The following is a 24,434-nucleotide window of genomic DNA, read 5'->3' as shown; positions in this document are numbered from 1 at the left end:
ACTACCTTCAATCTGATTCGTTCAATCAAAAAAACATTTGAAGGCTAAACAAATTTTCCAAACTCTAGAGGAGTCATTCCACCCTCTACAAAGCTACCTATTCATCCAAATCAATTCTAAAAAAAAATACAAATTTAATTGCTCTTTTAAATGCTCGCTAAAATCCAAAAACTCATTGGTACAAATGGGTGAGTATATGTCATTGTTGGAGATACGAATTGAAGCACATCCACTCGCCTGGGAAGGTAGTCGTGTCACATTATTACTCGCATCTTTGCTATTCAACGTAACGTAACGTACGCGTGAACATAAATAGGATTTGTTGGTTTTGATTTTCAGGTGTCTAAATATATTAATGTGGTACAATCCTATTTATTGGTTTTGATTTTCAGGTGTCTAAATATATTAATGTGGTACAATGTTTGGTATCACCGAATAAAAGTAATGATGAAATGAAGTCACAACCATATACATGCATGTCTTGCGCGAAAAAAGTATGCAATATAGTTGTGCCTATGGATAGATAGCCAGATGAGTCTAAGTCGAGAGTAACATATTTATTGGAGATTTGGGGTAGAAATTTGAAAGGTCGAGCCCAACATCCTCTTATAAAAATGTATCGGGTTAAAGATTTAAAGTTATATTATGTCTTCACTATCAACTGTAGTTTTGTGTATTGTTAAGAATTTGATTTGACAACCAATAATTAGGACATGGGTTCCAACTGTCAAGACTGTACATATCCTTTAATTTCTACCTCTTATAATTAAAATATTATTGTGAATTCATTATTCTACTTTGACATATGCCCTACCATTCAACCACCCTGGTCATTAGCAATTCCTAGCTAAACCATCCAGTTCTGTAAGCAACTTTTTGGGGTTGGAGATTCAACTTTTTGAGAGAAAAACATAGCAGACAGTTATTGATTAAGGAATAATGAATATATGGATTGACAATCTGCAGAAAATCTCATTGCAGGATTCAAACCATTGACAATGATCAGATTGCTTAAATAAATTGGTCTCATCAGCCAATAATATGACCATTATCTTCTCTGGTATCTGACTCTCCTCCCCATCTTTTTATTCTGTCTCCAGCTGCAAAAGCCTACATATATATATATTTCACAAATCAGAAGTGAAATCAACTCTTTCCGGTAATTATATTAAGAGATAATACCAGCTACGATCATATTGTAGCACCGTCATGTTTAGTCCTAGATCATTCAACTAACTTTCAAGTCACACCATAATCGTTCAACTTTCAAGTTAATCGCCCTGGTCTTCAAATTTCAAACATTTAACTAGTCATTCTAACTTTGCCATTACTTAAACTAACAGAGGTAGTTAAATTTGAAAGTTAAAGGACCAGTACATGTGATTAAATTAAAAGTTTATGACTGTTATTATACTCGGATGACCTTAATTGATATTAACTCTTATATTAATGATAATTAAGGTACATACCTCCTTGTTCCAATCTGTTCTTAGTATCATCCATATCAATACTAAGGTTTGTACTGTAGTCCCAATCACCATTCCGTACCAAATGCCCTGAAAATCATTTGCTGTCAATATACAATATTACGTTGACAAAGTAGAGCAATTTTTAAGATGACAATTGACACTAATGCATTTTTTGAATGATAAGAAAAATTCAAAAGTCAATTTTTAAAGATGTGCACCCGGTAAATCTCGCATTCTAACACTAGTTCATAAAAGATCACAAAGAGGTAAACAAATACCATGACGCTGAGCTTGAAAACGAAACCCAAAACGAGGCCAATAGGGATGCCAATGATATAATAGCATGTTATGTTGACGTATGCAACGTAAGCTTGCCACCCAGCTCCAATGGCGACTCCTGCATGCATGCATGCAATTCTTGATTAAGAAATACAGAAAAGAGATTATACAGATTGACGAGGGTATGAATAATGTACCAGAGAGGGTAGGTTGAAGGCTGTTAATGGAGACGCTGCAAGCTAACAAAGGTGTAAGCTGGTACACGAGTTGTTGGACCCTCGGACTATCCGAAAACAGCGGCGGGTATTGTTTTCTTACGAGGATTAGAAGGAATCCTAGGACGATGCCAATTAAAAGTGAAGTGATTGAGGCTACCACCACTGAGAATTTTGCACTTCTTGGATGCCCTTCTCCTAGCTCGTTTGATACTCTTACACTGCCATTAATTTACTCTATTTATTTAAATTTGAATTGTCTAATGGGATGTGAATGATATGAGCAATATTTACAGACCTTATAGCTGCATTGAATCCAAAACCCACCATTACTGTCCACGCTAAGATATTCATGCTGCACATTGACAGTTCATGGCAAAAAAAAATGAATGAATCAATCAATTATGATATAGCCTTTTTGGGAGTGAATATGTAACTTTATTTCTTTATTATATATATATTTGCGTAGTAGTTACAAACACATTTCAATGATATGATACTGGACTACAGGTTGATGTACAGGCTTAAAGGTGCCTCCTACACTCCTACAGTTAGGACCTACTTAGTACAGCTCGTGGTCTGACAAAAAAATGATATGGTACTGGACTCCACTCTCCAAACTGTTACTCAATAATTTTAAGAGTTCTACTACAAGAACTTCCAAATCTTTGATGTGGCGGACTCTTGATAAGTTACTTTTTTCATGTGAATCTCAATACTAAGGGTCTATATCGAGATTTTGTATGGGGGATTTACTATATAGAAATATAGCACAACACAACATAACTAATGTATTATGCAAAATTAATTTAGATAAAATTACTCACCATATAGAAACTGCATCAACAGCTATTTCTGCATCTTTAAGGTATCCAGCGAAGAGAATAAGAGACATGTAATACCACATCTCTAAGCTGCATGTTTATACAAAGCACATTAGTTAATTACCAGACAACGCAGTTGACTAACTGCAAAACACAACATAGTGGCCCTGTTTGGTAAAATGGGGATAGCTGTTAGATGTTAGCTGATTGTGTTAATTAGAGGGTATAAATAGTTGATAACATTAGCTGATTGTAGAAAAGTGTTTGGTAAATTAGCTGTTAGCTGATAGCTGTTTGGTATAATTTCTTTTCTCAAAAAGCTAATTGAAAATGTTGCTTGAAGTAGCTTTTTGAATTTTAGCCTTATGAAGTTACAAAAAGCTAATTAACCAAACATTTATATTGATATTTTAACTAAATCAAACAATTAATAGTGATCAAACAATTTTTTTACCAAACAGGGCCAGTATCATGTGAACAAGCAATTATATTAATCAACACTTACCAAAGCATTACTGCCGATGCAAGAGACAACCTAACAAACCCCCATAGGCTGTGAAAAGCCTTCCAAGAAAAACCACTCCAAGCCTCACCACAGGTCCCACTGAAGATATACGCCAGCTGCGCCACCACTATGAACCACCACGACGAGTTGAGCACCACCGCGCCGCCGCCCATCCCCCACCCTATCTTCAGCATGAAGAGCCAGCTGAACAGCGTGTGGCCAGCGAGAGCCACCGCGGAGATAACAGCCATCGCCATGATCTTGCTCTGCGCTTGCAGGAACTTCTGGATGGGGAAGTTCATGGCGTAGGCGAACAGCTGCGGGACCATCCACTGGGAAAATTTGCCGGCCGATTTCGATATCTCCGGCGTCTGGCCGATGAGCCTTAGCACCGGCGCGGCGAAGATGTAGATGAACATCATCAGCACCGCCGTGGTGTTGAGGATAATCCATGATCTTTGCATGTAAATCCCCAGCATTTGTAGCTGTTTTGCTCCAAACGCTTGACCACATAGCGTCTCTAGTGCACTTCCCATGCCCAACTAATAACCAAAAAAAGAGAACAAATTAAAAATGTACTCTCATAACCAAAACTGGAAACTACTATTCTACCACGTGCAATAGGTAAACCTGACAAGTCTATGATACCTGATTCACTCAAATTAAAAAACCAAAAAAACTAAGTTAACAGTACTAACTTTGCTGAGATTGTCCGGTCCATTATTTATCTTTAATTTGTTCTATAGTACTATGGTGTACATGTTATCGCCGCTCAAAATACGTCATTTTCGTCCACTCTTTCACCTTCAAGAAATAGACAAAGGACGAAAATTTTCACCTAATTTTAAGCCTAACATTTTGCAAAATTGAGAGCAAATATAAATTAACTTTAAAATTTCATCCAATTTATACAATTGGACAAACATTTTATCGTCAATTTTTTCAGCCAACCAACATATTCCCTACTGGGAAATTAAAGCAAACATTATATTACCCAAGCTACAGGTTGATCTGATCTCTTACCAAAAAAAAAAAAAAAAAAGGTTATGTCTTCAATTTTGACCTTTAAAAAAAAATAATAAAGTACAAATATAAAATAAAAACTATAACATTTAATAAAAAATTTGTAAAAAATATAATATATAAAATATTCAACAAATAAAATATAAAATTTGAAATTTCACTTTTTTTTTATTATTATTCTTCATGCATATATATTCAAATAAAAAATCATCTCACCAATAAAATTATAAAATAAAATAAAAATAAAAATCATCTACCAAATTTTTGCTATTCGAAACGAGCATAAATTATCATGTATAGACCGTAAAACTTAAAACTTTGTGTTTAACAAACTAAATATCCTACTAACTTAGGGTTTCAGTACATCTTTCAATAATATATTTTTATTATAATTAAAACCAATCTATTGACCCTGTAAGTATACCATAATGATCAGTATCTTAACCTTTTATGTTCCATACTATCCAAAAGTAAATAGTAAAAGCATTGAATAATGATCAGTATCTTAACCTTTTATGTTCCATACTATCCAAAAGTAAATAGTAAAAGCATTGAATTTGTATGTAGAAGGTAAAAACTCAAAATCTTTTCATAGGTGTCAATAGCTACTGTAATCTTTCCTAGCTAAATATCATGGCTGCTCCAGTTTCTACTGCACAATCCTCTTTTATCAAAATATTTATAATGATGTAAATTACGGTGACTCAATGACTTAGTAAACATGACCAAATGTTGGTGTACACAAGAGATATGTTCACTTTAAACATAATTCTCACACTATCGTTGCCGAGATTTGAACCTTAGTCTCTTCTCCTAAATACTAGTTACTGAACTATGAGCTAAAACGGTACGAGCAACCCTCTTATATTTGACCAATGAGGTGACGGAGCCACGGAGGACTTTGTACATAGTGCTAAAATAATTTTTAAAAAATAAAATACAAATAAACGTTATGGTTATGATTAATATATATAATTATCAAATAACTATCAGTGCTCTAAAAAAAAAAAAAGTAGACAATGAACTGACAAATATATATATATATATATATATATATATATATATATATTTATACAAACTACAGTCGCCACCGGCCGGTCACTAAGAGGTGGTCAGAAATTTTCGGTTAAATTTGTAAAGAAATAGACGAAATGTTTGTGCATACATCCATGTTGTTTGTTTTGGGTGACAAGAAATCGCAATTACCAAATGATCAGTGAGATCAAATTATTAGATAGGTTACAGTGGTCGGTACAATTTACACTATTGTATAAATGCACCACTCAGTGTTCAAAAAATATACTAAGTTTATTTTTGTGGTGTGTCGTGTATTTTGTGTCATTTTATTCTGGTGTATTTTTAAACACTTTATGGTGTATTTATTCACTTAATAATGTAAGCTACACCGACAACACGAAAAACCTGTTCTCATTTGAACCAAAGTATATATATATATATATATAGAGAGAGAGGATCGCACTGAGGTGCCATTACTCTGCCCAGGCGCGAAATAGGAATGTATTCTGTCCGTCCAGATCTAATGGATGAGAATTTTTTTAAAAAAATGCGGTGGCATTTTTCTAAATAATTAAATATCGAAGTGCAAGTAAAATGTATTACCATGATGCCAAAAGAAAATCCGTTGATGACAGAGTTTGCGACGGAAACGCCGGCGAGTTCAATAGTTCCGAGGTGGCCGGCGAAGACCTGAGTGATGGCTTCGATGGTGTATTGGCATAGGGAAGTGAAAATGGCCGGAGCGGAGAGGAACCAGAGCTTCTTGGACTCAGAACAGAATTCCCGGAAGAAATCTCTGACGCCATTGATGGGCTGGATATCTTCCGAATCGGCGTTGAAGGAAGATGTGAAAGACGATTTGGTTGAAGAAGGCCTCAACTGCCTCACCGAACAGTCGTCTTCTCGCGCAGCTGTCAAGAATGGAACCTTAGCGTCCTCCATTAATGGCAGGCTGACTCGCAGCCAGAGAATTTAAGAGGGTGATGACTATAGGAAATGGGCTGCCTCGTGCCTACATACAGAGGCCGGAATGAGGGTATTAAATAGGAGTGTTTAAGGGTTTACTTATTTTTTCAGTTTTTCTATTTTTTCATTTCTTCAAAATTGTATGAGAAATGAAAGAATGGAGATGAGATTGAAATTGAAAGAATAAATTTAGTAAACAAGTAATAAAGATAAACGACCACTTATTATTTGATGCTTTTGTCCTGCTGGGTGATGGAACTAACATACATATCGGTGCGCATAAAGATAAGGGTAAAATAGCAAAGAGAAAAAAATATAATTGTGATAATGTTAGACTATTATAAAGACTAGTATTTGTCCCGTGCGATGCACGAAAATAAAAATATACCCTAGATGAGGTTTATTCATATATATATATATATATAATTTTTGTTATTTAATAATTATTATGTGTGAATTCCTATGATAAAATTATGAACATAAATATAATTATAATTAAAATAATATTTAAGGTGGGTGATTACTACAAATCTTAAACTATATTAAAAATTTAGTACATAGTATTTAATAATACAAATTTTTAAGAACTTAGTAAACTACAATAGTAACTGAATTACAATTTTAGAGTCACTACGGATCAAAATTTTTAGACCTTTGAGATTTCTAACTCTAGATGTAGCAACATACAATTGACATTTAAAGACCAAAATCACAATCTTAGTTCGAACATTGATTTTTTCTTCCAAATACTACTGAATTAGGTGTGTAATCAATAAAAGATGAGAACTAATAATTCGAGAATATAATCTTAATGTTACTAAGCCTACTTCACGTCAATTAAGTTGGATAATGTTGTTGGATAGTATCCGATGAATCCACGAATAACGCATCTTTGTCTTCGTAGTCCTCAATATGCACATCAACAATCTTAAATATTAGGCCGCCTAGCTATGCCATATATTAATTTCAAACTTATGAACTTTGGGGTTGCATGCAATAAAAAAGTATATTTTAAATATACTAAGGGTACATTATATATGTATGTAAGGTACTTTCAATATAAAAATAATGTATTTTTAATATATTAAAAATGTATTTGATATTCATGATCCATACAATTATGTGGACCATCGTTCACACAATAATTTGTCAATAGAAATTGAAATATAAATAAATATAATAAATAAGTAAATATATAATACATATATATATATATATATATATATATATATATATATATATATATATATATATATATATTAGAAACTGTTAGTGAAAATTATTATCATTATTATTATTGCAATTATTATTGTTATTGTTATTATAATTAACAATATTATTATGGTCTTGTGAAAATTAAATGTTGATTATTACCATTTAATTCTCACAAGACCATATGGCTTTATTATATATAGGATTAGTAAAAGGAATTGAACATGATTATGTAATGCTAGACTGTGTTTATGAAAAGGCCTAACAAACTTTTAAAAATATGGTGTACCGTGAGACTAAATTAAGGCTCATCATTTAGGGAGTGGAGATGAGCTTTGTGGTGGGTACAACTAGCCGCCCAAGGCCGGCACCGGTTGTCTTCGATCAGTCTCAATCCGGGTCTTTTTTTATCATGCTCACAATATTTCTATCTCTTTGTCCTCGGTCACGAGTTCTTGGGTCTTGGGTCATAGATTCTTCTTGGGCTTCAAATTATGAGCTCGTGGATCTTGAGTCTCCATTCTTGAGACATTTTAAATATTTTCATCACTCAAGATTAATCTTAATGTGCAGAGTCTTAATGTATTTGGCTAATTTGCAGTCAAATCAAAATATTATTTTCGAATTGAATTATTGTAGACAAAATTACACTTTTTGTACCTTTAATTATAAAGTGAAATATTTAGTTCTTTAATTATTTATTGAGTCTAGATCAATGCTTAGAAAGACAAAATATATATATATATATATATATATATATATATATATATATATATATATATATATATATATTGTCTTTCTAAGCATTTTTTTTTTTTTTTGCAGAGCATAATGTTATACCATTCAGAGCGTACCGATGTGCCTTTCATAGAACATTAATTTTCTTCTTGTAGAGTTCAGGTGCGGCTGCACCAATAGTTATGTAAATATGCACCAACAATGTTAGGAAATGCACAACAAAAAATGCACAAATTAGGTACGCATCACCAAAAACGCACCATTATGTATGAATAAAAACACCACACAGTTTTCGGAAATGCACAATTAGGGGGTGGGGAGTTATGGTGCATTTTTTTGGATGTGTTGTGCGTTTTTATTTTTATTTTTATGTATTTGTGCATTTCGTTGTTGTAAATTTCCTAACATTATTGATGCATATTTACATAACTATTGGTGTATCTGGCTAATCTGTAGCCAGATCAAAATATTATTTTCGAATTGAATTATTGTAGAAAAAGTTTCATTTTTGGTACCTTTAATTATAAAGTGAAATATTTAGTTCCTTAATTATGTATTTAGTTGTAGGTATTGTACCTTATATGTTCCTTTTATTTAAATAAGAAATAAATGTTGATTTCAACTAAAGGGTAAAAATTGATATGCGGAATTATCAAAATATTAATTCAACTTTAACGTTGGCTTAATTAAATGCTTATTTATTTACTTCACAAGTTAAAAACCCCATATATGATCCATAACTCAACATATAATTAAGAGACCAAATGTGTTTATTTTATAGGTAGGAGACCAAATTTCAACACCCAAAATAATTAAATCACCAAAAAGTGATTTTTTTTCTTATTCTAGTTTTTAATTTCATAAAGTAATTGGCCTTATTTGGTAATTAGTGATTAACCATACGATTAACTGTTACCAAATTGTGTTAACAGTTTAATTTTGATCAATAAATTGGGTTATGTATGCTTGGTAAGATTATACTAAATATGGTTGAAATTGCATGTAGCATATGACTTGTGTATAGTTATAGGTGATCAATAAATTGGGTTAGGTATGACTTGTTAACAGTTTAATTTTGATCAATAAATTTGTATATGTCACGTCTATAGTTATAGGTGATAATTACAATTATGAATTCTACTTAAATCTAAAAATACATCGTTAAACTCCTAATAGCTACTGTATTAAAAGAGGGATAATACAAATTATTATTATTATTATTATTATTATTATTATTATTATTATTATATTAGCCATAGGTGATTATTACCATTATGTATACAATTCTGTTGGCAATTAAATTAAAGGGGTATTAGTATTGGCTAATAAAAATTATTAACATAAAATTTATAGTAACCATTATATATAAGAGTACATATGCATATGCACTATATGTATTATTAACATAATTATTAATTAAATATAATAAATTTTAAATTTTATTAAAAAATAATTGTCAAAACATTTATAGAGACAACATGAGTCGATGCATCAATTGATTAGTACGGAGTAATTTATAAGAAATTTGTATTACTATGACTAATAATTTTTTTTTTTGCACGTTAGGTTGAAAATACTATTCTTTTGTATTAAATATTTAAATCTTCAACTAAATGACGTTGAAGAATATAAAGAATTATAATTTTATTTTTGGTTTAGAAGTTTGGAATACCGTGTTTAATATTATATTATCAAAAATGTGACACTAACTGTTATATAAGTATATAAAAAAATAAACATATACATTCGTTATTAGTTATAATATTTTTTTTTTTGCATAATGATAAATATTTAATTTGACACTTATTAAAAGTTATTTTTATACAAATAATTTTTTTTTTAGTTTGAAAAATTATTTGGAGAATTTTGGCAAGCTTTGACCCGGTTCATATTATGAGCCCATCCGGATCACGTGGAACATTATTTTTCAAAAAAAAAAAAAACAAAACAAAAAATGCGATGCAACTCTTAACAAGATCCATTAATAAAGTTGGTGAAGTAATTAAATTAATTTAAGAGCATTCCACTTTCTAACATTTTTTTTTTTTAGAATAAAAGCTTAATGCATTATATCAGAATTGAGAATGTTGGGGGAGGAGAGTGATGTCACTCCCCGCAATCTATCAAAGAAACGACTTCCTTAATAAGAGCATGTGCAACATGTTTCACAGATCACCTAGCAAAATAAAAGATTACATCATCATCTATTTGAGATGCAATCTCTTTTACATCATCAATTATTAAACTAAAAGCTGAGTTGTAAGAATTAAAAAACAATTTGTGAGTCGTCAATGTGATGAAAACCCAGTCCCTTCACCCAACTGCTTACTGCCTTTGCTTCCTTCACGTCATAATAGCCAGCATGCATATGGAGCTTTTTACAGCAATGAGAACACTTTCATTATCTCTTAATACATTTCATGGATTCTACGAAAACCCATGCCCCCACACTTTTTTGGTGCACAAAGACCATCCCAACTCCTCCACCTGATTCCTTTACCATGAGTCCATAACCTATAGATCCTCTCCACCAATACTCATCCATCATCGTTTCAATTTCCTTGCAAAGACCTATAGGCAGGTAACATGAAAACCATCATAGCATAAGAGGGTAAAGTCTGAATAACATTTTTTAAAAGTACCACTTGACCGGCTCGTGAAAGGAATTTGGCATTCCGGCCAGCTTCTAACTTTATTCAATATTTTTCCCTTAAGTGAATTAAGTGAATTTGATGTCTAAATCTCTAAACAATTATACATTAGGTAGATGAAATGACTACTTTATCCTTTCATTTATAGTCAACTTTACCGTAATCTGACGAAAGGACCTCAATTTGAAAGAAATTGAAAGTGAAGGGATGTAAAGTGTCCAAATTAAAAGTCAGTGACTAATTTTAGAAAATTAATATAGTCGGAGGGCTATTGTTGAAATTAACTATGGTTTTAATCATTGAGAGATTTGATAGGGATTATACGGGCACGACCAAATTCTTATTGGTCAAACCAGTCGGAACCAAACAAAGCCGAGCCCATCCAGAACATTTCTCGTTCTGACCGGGAAGAATATACTTGTGATTGGAATGATAAGACATCAATATTGGTAATCATTCTAATTTTACTATACTACCAGGGACGGAGCCAAAGGGGGGGCAGGGGGCACCTGCCCCCCCCCCTCACCCCACCCCACCCCTACCCTATATATATAGCTTTGTATATAATATGTATATATAGTACATTATTAGTATAAGTATTATAAAACAAATTTTGTAAACAAAAGCTTTGGTAGACAAGGTGGTAGGAAATGCGCTTGGATTTCAAAATGGCTTGGGTTTAATTCTTTGCATTGACATTGTCTTAGCCTTCTTTGCTCAACACAATTAAATTTTGGCATGATATATATAACTTTCTTTTATATTAATAATGTGATGTCTTTCTTTTTTATATTAATAATGAGATGTATATATATATAACTTTCTTTATATTAATAATGAGATGTATATATATATAACTTTCTTTATATTAATAATGAGATGTATATATAACTTTCTTTATATTAATAATGGAATGTGTAATTTATAATGTGTTTTATATTCGAATTGTTTTATCAAATTAATTATGTTTCATATTTTGTTATAAATATTTTTATAAAGTTTTAATATGTTTTATTTTTTGCTATATCCAACAATATTTATTGTTATACTTCAAAGTGTTTCATTTTTTTTTCAAACTTTCTCTTTTATTTTATTTTTTTGGTCTCACTGAAAAAAATTCCTGAATCCGCCACTGACCATCCCTACTTCTTTGCCCCCCTCAACATAATTTCTGGCTCCGTCCCTGTATACTACCAAACATGCATATAAAATACATTCACCAATACTCATTACCATTACCAAGTATTTGATTCACATTCCAATTCTAATGAGCGAACCAAACTCACCCTTAATCTCTCCATAATTATTTGATTTAAATAAGTTGGTCTCATCAACCAATAACATGACCATTATCTTCTCTGGTATCTGACTCTCCTCCCCATCTTTTTATTCTGTCTCCAGCTGCAGAAGCCTACATATATATTTCACAAATCAGAAGTGAAATGAACTCTTTTCGGTAATTATATTAAGAGATAATACCAGCTGTGATCATATTTTAGGACCACCATATTTAGTTCTAAACTTTCAATTTAATCACCATGACCCTTCAACTAGTTTTCAAGCTATACGGTCCTTCACTTCAAGTTAATCACCCTGGTACTTCAAATTTCAATTAACCAGTCTTGGTCCGAATATTGTCCTTACTTAAACTAATAGAAGGACCACTATTAGTTAAATTTAAAAATTAAAAGACGACAGATGATTAAATTAAAAAAATTATGATTAAACGTGACAGTGTCATTATATTCGGATGACTCTAACTGGTAATAACTCTTATATTAATGATAATTAAGATACATACCTCCCTGTTCCAATCTGTTCTTAGTATCATCCATATCAATACTAAGGTTTGTACTGTAGTCCCAATCATCATTCCGTACCAAATGCCCTGAAAATCATTTGCTGTCAATATATAATATTACGTTGACAAAGTAGAGGAATTTTTAAGATGCCCATTGACACTAATGTATTTTTTGAATGATTCCCAGTCAATTTTTATGGATATGCACCATGTAAATCTCGCATTTTAACCCATAAAAGATCACAAAGTGGTAAATTAGCCCATTCATAACTGACTGATTTAAACCCAATGAATCAGCACTTTAATTAGAAGTTTTGTATAAAGAAATACCAGGACGCTGAGCTTGAAAACGAAACCCAAAACGAGGCCAATAGGGATGCCAATGACATAATAGCATGTTATGTTGACGTAAGCAACGTAAGCTTGCCACCCAGCTCCAATGGCGACTCCTGCATGCATGCAATTCTTGAATTGGTTAAGAAATACGAAAAGAGATTATACAGATCTGATGAGGGTATGAATAATGTACCAGAGAGGGTAGGTTGAAGGCTATTAATGGCGACGCTGCAAGCTAGCAAAGGTGTAAGCTGGTACACGAGTTGTTGGACCCTCGGACTATCCGAAAACAGCGGCGGGTATTGTTTTCTTACGAGGATTAGAAGGAATCCTAGGACGACGCCAACTAGAAGTGAAGTGATTGCGGCTACCACTACTGAGAATTTTGCACTTCTTGGATGCCCTGCTCCTAGCTCGTTTGATACTCTTACACTGCCATTAATTTACTCTATTTATTTAAATTTGTATTGTCAATTCAAACCAAAAAAAAAAAATAGAAATATTGGGATGTGAATGATATTAGAAATATTTACAGACCTTATTGCTGCATTGAATCCAAAACCCACCATCATTGTCCACCCTAAGATATTCATGCTGCACATTTCAATTATGAAATAGTCTTTTTGGGTGGGAAGATTTCATTTTATTTCCTTAGATAAAATTACTCACCATATAGAAACTGCATCAACAGCAACTTCTGCATCTTTAAGGTATCCAGCGAAGATAATAAGAGACGTATAATACCACATCTCTAAGCTGCACATGCATGTTTAGTTAATTTACTACTGGAAATTATTGAGTTTACGACCACCTGAAAGTGATCTTAAATCAAGTTGAAAGCAAAAAATGGTCAGAAATAGCAACAAGGGTTTTTCTGGATATCAAAAGTGGTCGGAACAAAGCTTTTGACTTGATTTAAGATAACTTTCAGGTGGTCAGAAATTTCAAAATTTCCAGAAGTGATTACAGACAAGGCAGTTGACTAACTGCAAAACACAACATAGTATCATGTGAAAAAGCAATTATATTAATCAACACTGACCAAAGCATTACTGCCGATGCAAGAGACAACCTAACAAATCCCCATAGGTTGTTAAAAGCCTTCCAAGAAAACCCACTCCAAGCTTCACCGCAAGTCCCACTGAAGATATACGCCAGCTGCGCCACCACTATGAACCACCACGACGAGTTGAGCACCACCGCGCCGCCGACCATCCCCCACCCGGTCTTCAGCATGAAGAGCCAGCTGAACAGCGTGTGGCCGGCGACAGCCACGGCGGCAATGACGGCCATCACCATGATCTTGCTCTGCGCTTGCAGGAACTTCTGGATGGGGAAGTTCATGGCGTAGGCGAACAGCTGCGGGATCATCCACAGGGAAAACGTGCCGGCCGATTTCGATATCTCCGGTGTCTGGCCGATGAGCCTTAGCAACGGCGCGGCGAAGATGTAGATGAACATCATCAGCACCGCCGTGGTGTTGAGGATAATCCATGATCTTTGCATGTAAACCCCCAGCATTTCTACCTGTTTTGCTCCAAACGCTTGACCGCATAGCGTCTCTAGTGCACTTCCCATGCCCAACTAATAACCAAAAAATTAGAACAAATTAAAAATGTACTCTCATAACCAAAATTCAGCTCGGAACCACTACTCGAGCAGGTGCAATTGATAAATCAGAACAAGTGTATGATATATGACCAACTCAAACTAAAAAACCAAGTTAACGGTACTAACTTTGCTGAGATTGTCCCGTCCAATATATATCTTTAATTTGTTCTATAGTACTATAGTTTACATGTTATCATACCTGAAAATATGTCATTTTTGTCTACTCTTTCACATTCAAGAAATAGACAAAAGGACGAAAATTTTCATCTAATTTTAAACCTAACATTTTACAACATTGAGAGCAAACACAAATTAACTTTAAAATTTCATCCAACTTATATAATTGGACAAACATTTTATCATCCATTTTTCCAGCCAACCAACATATTGCCTACTAGGAAACTAAAGCAAACATTACCCAAGCTACAGGTGAATCTTAAAAATAAATAAATAAATAAATAAAATAAAGGTGATGTCTCAATTTTGACATTTAAAAAAATATACTCCGTATATAAGTACAAATAATATAAAATAAAAACTATAACATTTATTAAAAAAAATTGTCAAAAATAATATATATATATATATATATATATATATATATATATATATATATATATATATATATATATATATATATATATATATATATATATATTCACTTCAAAAGTGACATATTCAAAAAAAAAAAAATATCATCTACCAAATTTTTGCTATTCAAAACGAGCATAGATTATCACAGACCGTCAAACTTAAAACTTTGTATTTAACAAACTAATTATCCTACTAACTTAGTTAGGGTTTCGGTCATCTCAACATCTTTCAATAATTTATTTTTTTATTGTAATTAAAACCAATCTATTGACACTATAAGTATACCATAATGATCAGCATCATAACCTTTTATGTTCCATAATATCCAAAATAAATAGTAAAAACGTTGAATTTGTAGATGATATAAAGTCAAAATCTTTTTATAGGTGTCAATAGCTACCGGGAAAATACTATATATACTTCCATTCTTTACTCCCAAATTCTACTTTCACACTTAAAATTGTGATGTTGATACATTTACAGGGGCTCATAGAAAGAAAATAACATATCAATACTCATCACATCAGAAAATAAATTTGATAAAGTAAGATTTGGGAGTACATGTAATCCAATTTAGCTACCAAAACCTTTCCTAGCTAAAGAAAAATACTTGATAGCTGCTACAGTTTCTACTGCACAACCCTCTTTTATTTGACCAATGAGGTGACGGAGCCACGGAGGACTTTGACCCTTTGTACATAGTGCAAAAATAATTTTTTTTTTTAAATATAAAAATAAAAGTTATTGTTATGATTAATACACGGAGTATATAATTATCAAATAGCTATCAATGCTCTACAAAAAAGAGTAGACAATGAACTAACAAAAAATAATAAAATATTTAGGATCTATTTGCTAACATAGTTAATTTATCAGTCAGTTTTAACTTATTTGACATTTATTAATTATTTAACATGGTTAAACAAACAATATGAATGTTTAGTTCATTAATTTTTTTAATAACTTATTATTCCAAAATGATAAAATTCAAAAACATGCTCAAAATAGCTTTTTCAATCAACTTCTTGAGAAAGTCATTTTACATATAATCAGCTAGCTAACAGCTAATTTACCAAACACTTTTAACAAATCATGCTATCAACTAGTCAAATTCACTAACTCAATCAGCTAACGTCTCACAAACTATAAAAAAAAAAAAAAAAAAAATATGTCATACTTATCACTACAGCACTACAGCGGCCTGCGACCGTCCACTACGAGGTAGTCAAAAAATTTCAGTCAAATTTGTACAGATATGAACGAAAATCTACGAAGATTAATACATCATCCAACTTATATTAACTTTATACTTACCAAATGATCAGTGAGATCAACTTATTAGATTGGTTGCCTCAACAACTATATATGTTATACGTATATATAAGTATATGAGTGCAAGTATATATATATGTACCATGATGCCAAAAGAAAGTCCGGCGATGACAGAGTTTTCGACGGAAACGGCGGCGAGTTCAATAGTTCCGAGGTGGCCGGCGAAGACCTGAGTGATGGCGCCGATGGTGTATTGGCATAGGGAAGTGAAAATGGCCGGACCGGAGAGGAACCAGAGCTTCTTGGACTCAGAACAGAATTCCCGGAAAAAATCTCTGACGCCATTGATGGGCTGGATATCTTCGGAATCGGCGTGGAAGGAAGATGTGAAAGACCATTTGGTTGAAGAAGGCTTCAATTGGCTCACCGAGCAGTCGTCTTCTCGCGCAGCTGTCAAGAATGGAACCTTAGCGTCCTCCATTAATGGCAGGCTGACTCGCAGCGACAGAATTTAAGAGGGTGATGAAGAAATGGGCTGCCTAGTTGCCTACATACAGAGGCCGGAATGAGGGTATTAAATAGGAGTGTTTATTATTTGATGATTTTGTCTTGCTCGGTGATGGAACTAATTGACTTGGGAATAGTACATATCAATTAAGTGGCCATAAGAATAGGGTAATAGAATTGAACATGATTATTATATTAATGTTAAGACAATGCTAATTTATACAATGAAAAAGTCAAATAAACTCTAAAAAACATGGTGTATCGTGAGACTAAGTCAATGTTCACCATCTTAGGGATGGAGATGAGCTTCGTGGTGGGTATGGCTAGTGGCCCAAGGCCAGCCCCGAGGGTCTTCAGCCTCTGCCCTGGTCTTTCGCGTCATGCTCACAATATTCCTATCTCTTGATCCTTGGTCACGGACTCTTAGGTCCCAGGTCGTAGATTCTTCTTTGGCCTCAAGTTATGAGCTCGTGGATCTCGAGTCTTCATTCTTGAGAAATTTTAAATATCTGCATCACACAAGATTAATTTTAATGTGCGGGGGTCTTAATGTATCTGGCTAATCTGTAGCCAAATCAAAATATTATTTTTGAATTGAATTATTGTAGAAAAAATTATATTTTTGGTACCTTTAATTATAAAATGAAATAATTAGTTCCTTAATTATTTATTCAGTTGTAGGTGTTGTTCCTTATATGTTTCTTACTCCCCCCCCCCCCCCCCCCCCCCCCCTATTTTTTGAGTATTACTGACTTGGTTACGATATAGTATCTGTTCATAGTTATTTTCTCAACCTACTAAAACACAAAGGAAAAAAATTGATATGCGGAATTATCAAAATGTTAATTCATTTTTAACGTAATGTTGGCTTAAATGCTATAATTATATGTTTTGTCTTCTTTTCAATAAGCTATAATTAAATTTCTAAAGGAATTTGTGAAATTTAAAACGATTTGTATGGGCAATTACTTCAATAACACTTCAGTTGAATAACTTCCCTTTTTGATACCATAAATTGCTTCGATTGCACACCTTTGTACCTTTGAGTGCATAATTTTGGCCTTCAAGTGCACATTTTTTGTGCCTTCAAATGCATGATTTTGTGGTTTCAAATGCACAATTTTTGTTGTTCGAAGTGTAATTTATTTAAACCGCATTAGATTTGGATGAATTTAATGGCTGAGATTCGTTTGCATTTTTCACGTGGGGAGTCCTTCGCACCTTTATACCATATATATGTATATATATATATATATATATATATATATATATATATATATATATATATATATAGAGAGAGAGAGAGAGAGGTGATTATTACCATTTTGAATACATTTCTGTTGGCAATTCAGTACTAGTATTTGCTAATAAAAATTATTAAAAGTTATTTTATACAAATTTCAATTTTGGTACTATGACTATAATTGTCTTGTTAATTTCAGTCCCTAACTTTTAAAAGTGTCAATTTAATACATTTATTATGTAATTTTTGTCAATTTTGGTCACTCCGACCAAATTTCGTCGAAAAATTTTAATTGTTAAAATAATGAGGGTATTTTGATCATTTCATATCTCTTTTCTTCTTCCCAGGCGAGTCCATTCATTCCTCTCCCGTTTTCGACGAATGAAATGAACTAAGATGATGGGGAGAGGAGGCTTGATGATATTAAAGATAGGGTTTACAGGGAGAAAGAACGCTGAAAACGGGAGAGAAAGGGATGGACTCGTCGGAGAAGAAGAAAAGAGGCATGAAACGACCAAAATACCCTTATTATTTTAATTATTAAAATTTTTCGGTAAAATTTGACCGGTAATTTGACTAGAATGACCAAAATTGACAAACATTGCATAGTTAAGGTACTAAATTAACACTTTTAAAAGTCAATGACTAAAATTAACAAGACCCCTATAGTTATATGATCAAAATTGAAATTTCCTCCAAAATGTTTTTTATTTTAGTTTGAAAGAGGGTTTTGGTCACGTGGAACATTAATTTAATTTGACCCGGTTCATATTATGAGGCCATCCGGATCACGTGGAACATTAATTTTCAAAAATAAAAAAATGCGATGGAACTCTTAACAAGATCCATTAATAAAGTTGGTGAAGTAATTAAATTAATTTGCAGAGCATTCCACTTTCAATAATTCTTTTTTTTTTTGAATGCTTCAATAATTCAATGATAGTAACATTTTTTTATTGAGAAAATGGCATTCCATCAATCATAACATTTCTACATATTTATATAAATTTAATCTTTCAGTTATTATTAAAATAAATAAATAAATGATGGGTTAGGGACTTAGGGTACTCAGTCTTGTGCTCGAATTTAACAGTTGGCCTCGGGACTTTACCAAATTTTATCAAATAGTGTATTCTATTGAAATTTTAGACTGAAAGTTACAAATCAAAAGCAAAAACTAAAAGTGAACAAAAAAATTAAAAAAAATGTTTTTTTAAAAAAAAAAAGAAAAAGAAAAAAGAAGGTATATTGATGAACAAAAGCGGAATAATATCCTCATATATGACTACGTAATTAAAGTTTTTTTTAAAAAAATAAATGTACTATTAAATTATTTTTTTTACCTGACACTCTGTCATAAATGTACTATTAAATTAATATAATTTTTTTTTGAAGAAAAAAAAAATTATATTAATTTCAAAAAAAAATTATATTAATTTAATAGTACATTTATGACAGAGTGTCAGGTAAAACCTCAATCAACACTAATTTATATTTACCGCATTTAAATATATAATTATGTGTTCTATTCATTGGACGGTATGAATGGGTAGGGAGCAATAGTTATGCTGTGGAAACGTGTTTACCATATACATGGTGAACACAATGATAGATTCATAATTTTTATACTGTAGATTTATAATTTATTTTTTTTTTGAAAACGTAAATTCATAATTTTGTTTTTTCATTTGTTGTTAACGGGATAGATCCATAATTTCTAAGCTGTAGATTCATAATTTCTATACTATAGAGCCATAACATCTATACTGTAGATTCATAATTTAATTTCTGTACTGTAAATTCATAATTTTTGTACTGTAGATTCATAATTTCTATATTGTAGATTCATAATTTCTATACTATAGATTCATAATTTTATACTGTAGATTCATAATTTATGTACTGTAGATTCGTAATATCTGTAACAACAAATGAAAAACAAAATTATGAATCTACGTTTAAAAAAAAAAATTATGAATCTACAGTATAGAAATTATGGATCTATCCATGTGTTCATCATGCGCGTGGTGAACACATTTCCACAGCATAATTTTCCGGGTATGGAGCCTTTGGCCGGTTGGCCACCACCCCTAAAAAATTTTAAAAGTATTATTATTATTATTACTATTATTATTATTATTATTATTATTATTATTATTATTACTAGTAATTCACCCGCGCGATGCACGGGAAAAAATTATGTTATTATAAATATAAATAAAAAATAGAAAAATTAAAATATTTTAAATTATTTAATATAATAATATTTTTGAGCTTCCATTGGTCAAGTATTTATTATTTTTATAGAATACAAAATTACAATTAAAATTATAATTATAATTTTGTATGGTTAATATAATCTCTAATTATGTGCATATTCAAATAAATTTATAGAGAGAATTTACATAATTACATTGATTTATTCTTAATTGTATTTCATCTATATTATAATTTTCACAATACGAATAATAACTAAGATAATTACATTTGGAAAGCAAATTTCAAATTTTGTAGGTGTAAATTTAAACTCTAATTGAACACATTTTTTATATGATTATATAATATATAACTATTTTATTTTTCAAAAGTATATTTTTATATGATTATATAATATATAGCTATTTTATTTTTTAAATGTTTTTTTTTTAATAATAAAGTGTTGGGCGTCGGCCGGGTTGGCCGAGTTCAGCCCCTGCTCGATTCGAGACGTGGCGCTGTGGCTTACCATGGAGAGATGTGGTTAAATGGTTAATGTCCACCTACTTATCACCAATTGGTTTTAAGTAGGATATGGCAACCAGGTACCATAGAACTATGTGGTTAAGCGTGCTTGACTTCCCTGGGAAGTAGGCATAGTGCAACGCTGAGATCCAACATAAAGGATGTTGTTGCATTAATTGTAGTATTAAATATTTCCCAAACCATATAGCTTTATTATATAAAGGATTATTTACTAAATATAAAAATAATCAATATTAGTGAGGTTATAATGTGAATAAAAAGAATGTTGGTGTAATAATGTAAATTAATAACTTATATATTTTGATTTATATATTATTATTATTATTATTATTATTATTATTATTTACTAAATATAAAAATAGTCAATATTAGTAAGGTTATAATGTGAATAAAAATAATGTTAGTGCAATAATGTAAATTAATAACTTATATATTTTGATTTATATATTACACAAGGATAAGACATTTTTAAAATTATCATCTTTAATTTCACTTTTTACTTTTCGACTTATATACAAACTTTAAATATAAAACATTGGGATAAGGGTCAAATATACCCTTCAACTATATGGCAAAGTGCAATTAACTCCTTAAACTAACAAAAGATCTAATTAAGCCCTTCATCTATCAACTTTTATGCAATTAAGTTAATTAACAGGTTACATTTAGGTCACAGATAATTTTAAATTTGAAAAATTAATTAAAATAATAAATATATTTTTAACTCAAATAAATTAATAAACTTATATATATAAACCTCCGGCGACCTCTGATTATAATTAGTGAAGAAAATTGTCCGACGATCTCTGATTATAATTACCGAAGAAAATCGTCCGACGACCTCTGATCATAATTAGTGAAGAAAATTGTCCTCCGTTGGGTTGGTATACTAGTTTGCTGATTCTTAGGAAAGGTTTCTTTAATTTGCTTAATAAAGTGAAGAAAGAAATGGTTTGGGAGAAGCAACTACGAACTGCCTCCACAACCGCAAAAGGCGGAGGAATGTTCATAAACGTGATGACAGACGAGCAAATGGAAATCGCTGCCTATGCCACCATTTTTGAGCAGTTTGCCGATTTGCACATCGCTCCGCAAAGAAATCGCTCGGCCATGGATTCTCCGTCGAGGAGAACGAAGCCGGCCAGGTCTGTATTATATTATTATAAAAGTAAAGAGATAAAGGGCCTAATTGGAGCTTTTGTTAGTTTGTGTGTCTAATTGCACTTTGCCTTATAGTTTAAGGGTGTATTTGACCCTTATCCCTAAAACATTCCCTTAAATATTTATTATTCTTAACTTATTCATTACAAAATAATTTCTAACATAATAATAATAATAATAATAATAATAATAATAATAATAATAACAACAACAACAACAACAACATCAACGATGATGATGTACATTTTATTTTTATATTCTTATTATAGTAATGAAATTAATGTATACAAAATGGAACTCATGCTAATTTTTCTATTATTTTCTCAACTCTTTTTTTTTTTTTTTTTTTTTTTTTTTTGCGGTAAGAATTAAAATATAATAATATTTACTTAAACTTGATTTGTTTCGTTCAATTATATATATATATATATATATATATATATATATATATATATATATATATATATATATATATATATATTCACACTTAATTATTTGAATTTCGTATTGGACATTAATTAAATCGCACAATATGCATATTAATTATATCAATTTATTATTATATAAAAATACTCTTTCAGCACTCAATAAATAATTTTTAAACTCTAAGTTTAGAAAATAAAATAAATTAAGGGTTCATTTGGAGACAATTTTTTTTTTTTTTTTTTTGTTAAAAAATTACTACCGAAAAGCATTTTCATTTTGTGGTGTTTGGCCGAAAGTTATAAAATGATTTTTTTTTTCTTCGTTGAAAGTCAGAAATTTTTATTTGTTTTTTTGTTTGTTTTTTTTTAGAACCATGAACGAAAATATATTACATAGTACACGTTATTTATTATAAAATATTAATTATGTTAATAATGATAATAATTATTAACTATATTAAAATAAATTAAAATTTTGACTAGTTTAAAAGTTTACTAATAATTATAATAAAATATGTAAAGAAATTAACGTGTAACTTATTATAATAAAAAATAACTACATAAATTGATAAATATAATAATTATGAACTAAAGAAATTTAAGAAAAAAATTATCTTTTATGGTGTGGTTAGTCTGGCCCAATATTTGTATTATTTGATTTGATTCCGAAAGACTTATATTTAATCAGACATTGATAAATGTATTTAGAAGTAACACTGAACTATAAAAAAAATAATAAAAATTGAAGAACATTTTTTTTTTTTTGGTGGGCATAGCTAAGATTTTTATTAATTTGCTCAACCAATCCAATCCATATTATAATTAGTCATTAATAAATATAATAAGTCCAAACTAAAGAAATTGAAGAAAAATTAAATATATATTTTTTAATGTTTTGGGCAATGATCGGGCTAAGCTAAGATTTTTATTATTTAGCAGAGTCGAATTAGACCCATCTTTAAATTGGAAGAGTCAAATCCAATTTAAATAATAACCAGACAAATGGAGTGCCAACACGCTAATTTGACACACTCAAAAAGAGAAAACAATAGTTATACCATAGATCAATACGTGTCCATCTTACATTGTGGATCCTGGTTCAAATTAAAATTATGTGCCTGTAGTAGTGTAGTTGACATATTATGTATCTACAATTAAAAGTTTATGAGGCTGTAAATAAATTGAAGGCACATAATATGTTAACTACAGACACATAACACGGTATCTATAGACATATAATATGTCAGTTAAAATATTATGTGTCTACAGTTAAAATATTATATGAATAATTTTCTTTGAATAAAGACATTGTAGGGACAATGTAGCGGCTATAATCAATTGATGAATTTGAATGTAAAGAATTTTAATATTGGAGAAAAATAAAGACAATATAACTAATGAAATTATTTCTTTTATTTAATTTATTGATAATGAATAAATTTTTTTGAATAAAGGCATTGTATACATATAATTCTAAATTAAAGAAATGCATATCTATTATTTTTTGTTGTAGCTACTAAATTATTATTTAATTTAATAAGAGTAAAATAGAGTACTAATTATGCCAACTTTGATTGGGATATGGTTTGAAACTAAGACCTTTCTTATTAAAATCAATGAGTAAATTAACGGTGAACTAATTAACAGAAATTAACATCGAAGATAATATTTAACGAAAAAATTAACGGATAATCTTATAATTAAGGATAAATTAGGAAATTTCAAGGAAAAATAAAAATCTGATCAATCCGAGCTATTCATTTAATTAAAAAAATTGACCGTTATTTTTTTTTTACCCATTATAGACCTAACTCTCTTTGGCTCTTATTAGTATAATAATAAA

General features: G+C 30.8%; 2 protein-coding genes across 3 annotated transcripts; both read right to left on the bottom strand.

The window, feature by feature from the left end:
- Positions 1 to 925: 925 nt before the first annotated feature.
- LOC109171979 (protein DETOXIFICATION 29-like) lies at positions 926 to 6,368 on the bottom strand. The gene is made up of 8 exons (XM_019321102.1): positions 5,936 to 6,368; positions 3,293 to 3,834; positions 2,791 to 2,877; positions 2,262 to 2,318; positions 1,946 to 2,184; positions 1,748 to 1,866; positions 1,470 to 1,556; positions 926 to 1,110 (listed from the first exon to the last, which is right to left on the bottom strand). Exons 1-8 carry the CDS (start codon positions 6,272 to 6,274, stop codon positions 1,030 to 1,032), a joined length of 1,551 nt encoding a protein of 516 aa, XP_019176647.1. The 5' UTR covers positions 6,275 to 6,368; the 3' UTR covers positions 926 to 1,029.
- Positions 926 to 17,175, bottom strand: LOC109171978 (protein DETOXIFICATION 29-like). 2 transcript variants are annotated; one of them, XM_019321100.1, is made up of 9 exons: positions 16,656 to 17,175; positions 14,079 to 14,620; positions 13,706 to 13,792; positions 13,574 to 13,630; positions 13,230 to 13,468; positions 13,031 to 13,149; positions 12,701 to 12,787; positions 12,250 to 12,310; positions 926 to 1,052 (listed from the first exon to the last, which is right to left on the bottom strand). In XM_019321100.1, exons 1-9 carry the CDS (start codon positions 16,992 to 16,994, stop codon positions 1,030 to 1,032), a joined length of 1,554 nt encoding a protein of 517 aa, XP_019176645.1. In that variant the 5' UTR covers positions 16,995 to 17,175; the 3' UTR covers positions 926 to 1,029. The 2 variants fall into 2 exon arrangements, with proteins under 2 accessions (XP_019176645.1, XP_019176646.1); XM_019321101.1 differs by lacking the exon at positions 926 to 1,052 and having other exon boundaries at positions 12,103 to 12,310; positions 16,656 to 17,174.
- Between the last annotated feature and the right edge of the window lie 7,259 nt (positions 17,176 to 24,434).

Source organism: Ipomoea nil, unplaced genomic scaffold (assembly GCF_001879475.1).
Source record: "Ipomoea nil cultivar Tokyo-kokei standard unplaced genomic scaffold, Asagao_1.1 scaffold0382, whole genome shotgun sequence".
In the NCBI taxonomy this organism is placed as follows: domain Eukaryota; kingdom Viridiplantae; phylum Streptophyta; class Magnoliopsida; order Solanales; family Convolvulaceae; genus Ipomoea; species Ipomoea nil.
This window is presented reverse-complemented; position numbering and strand designations above follow the sequence as displayed.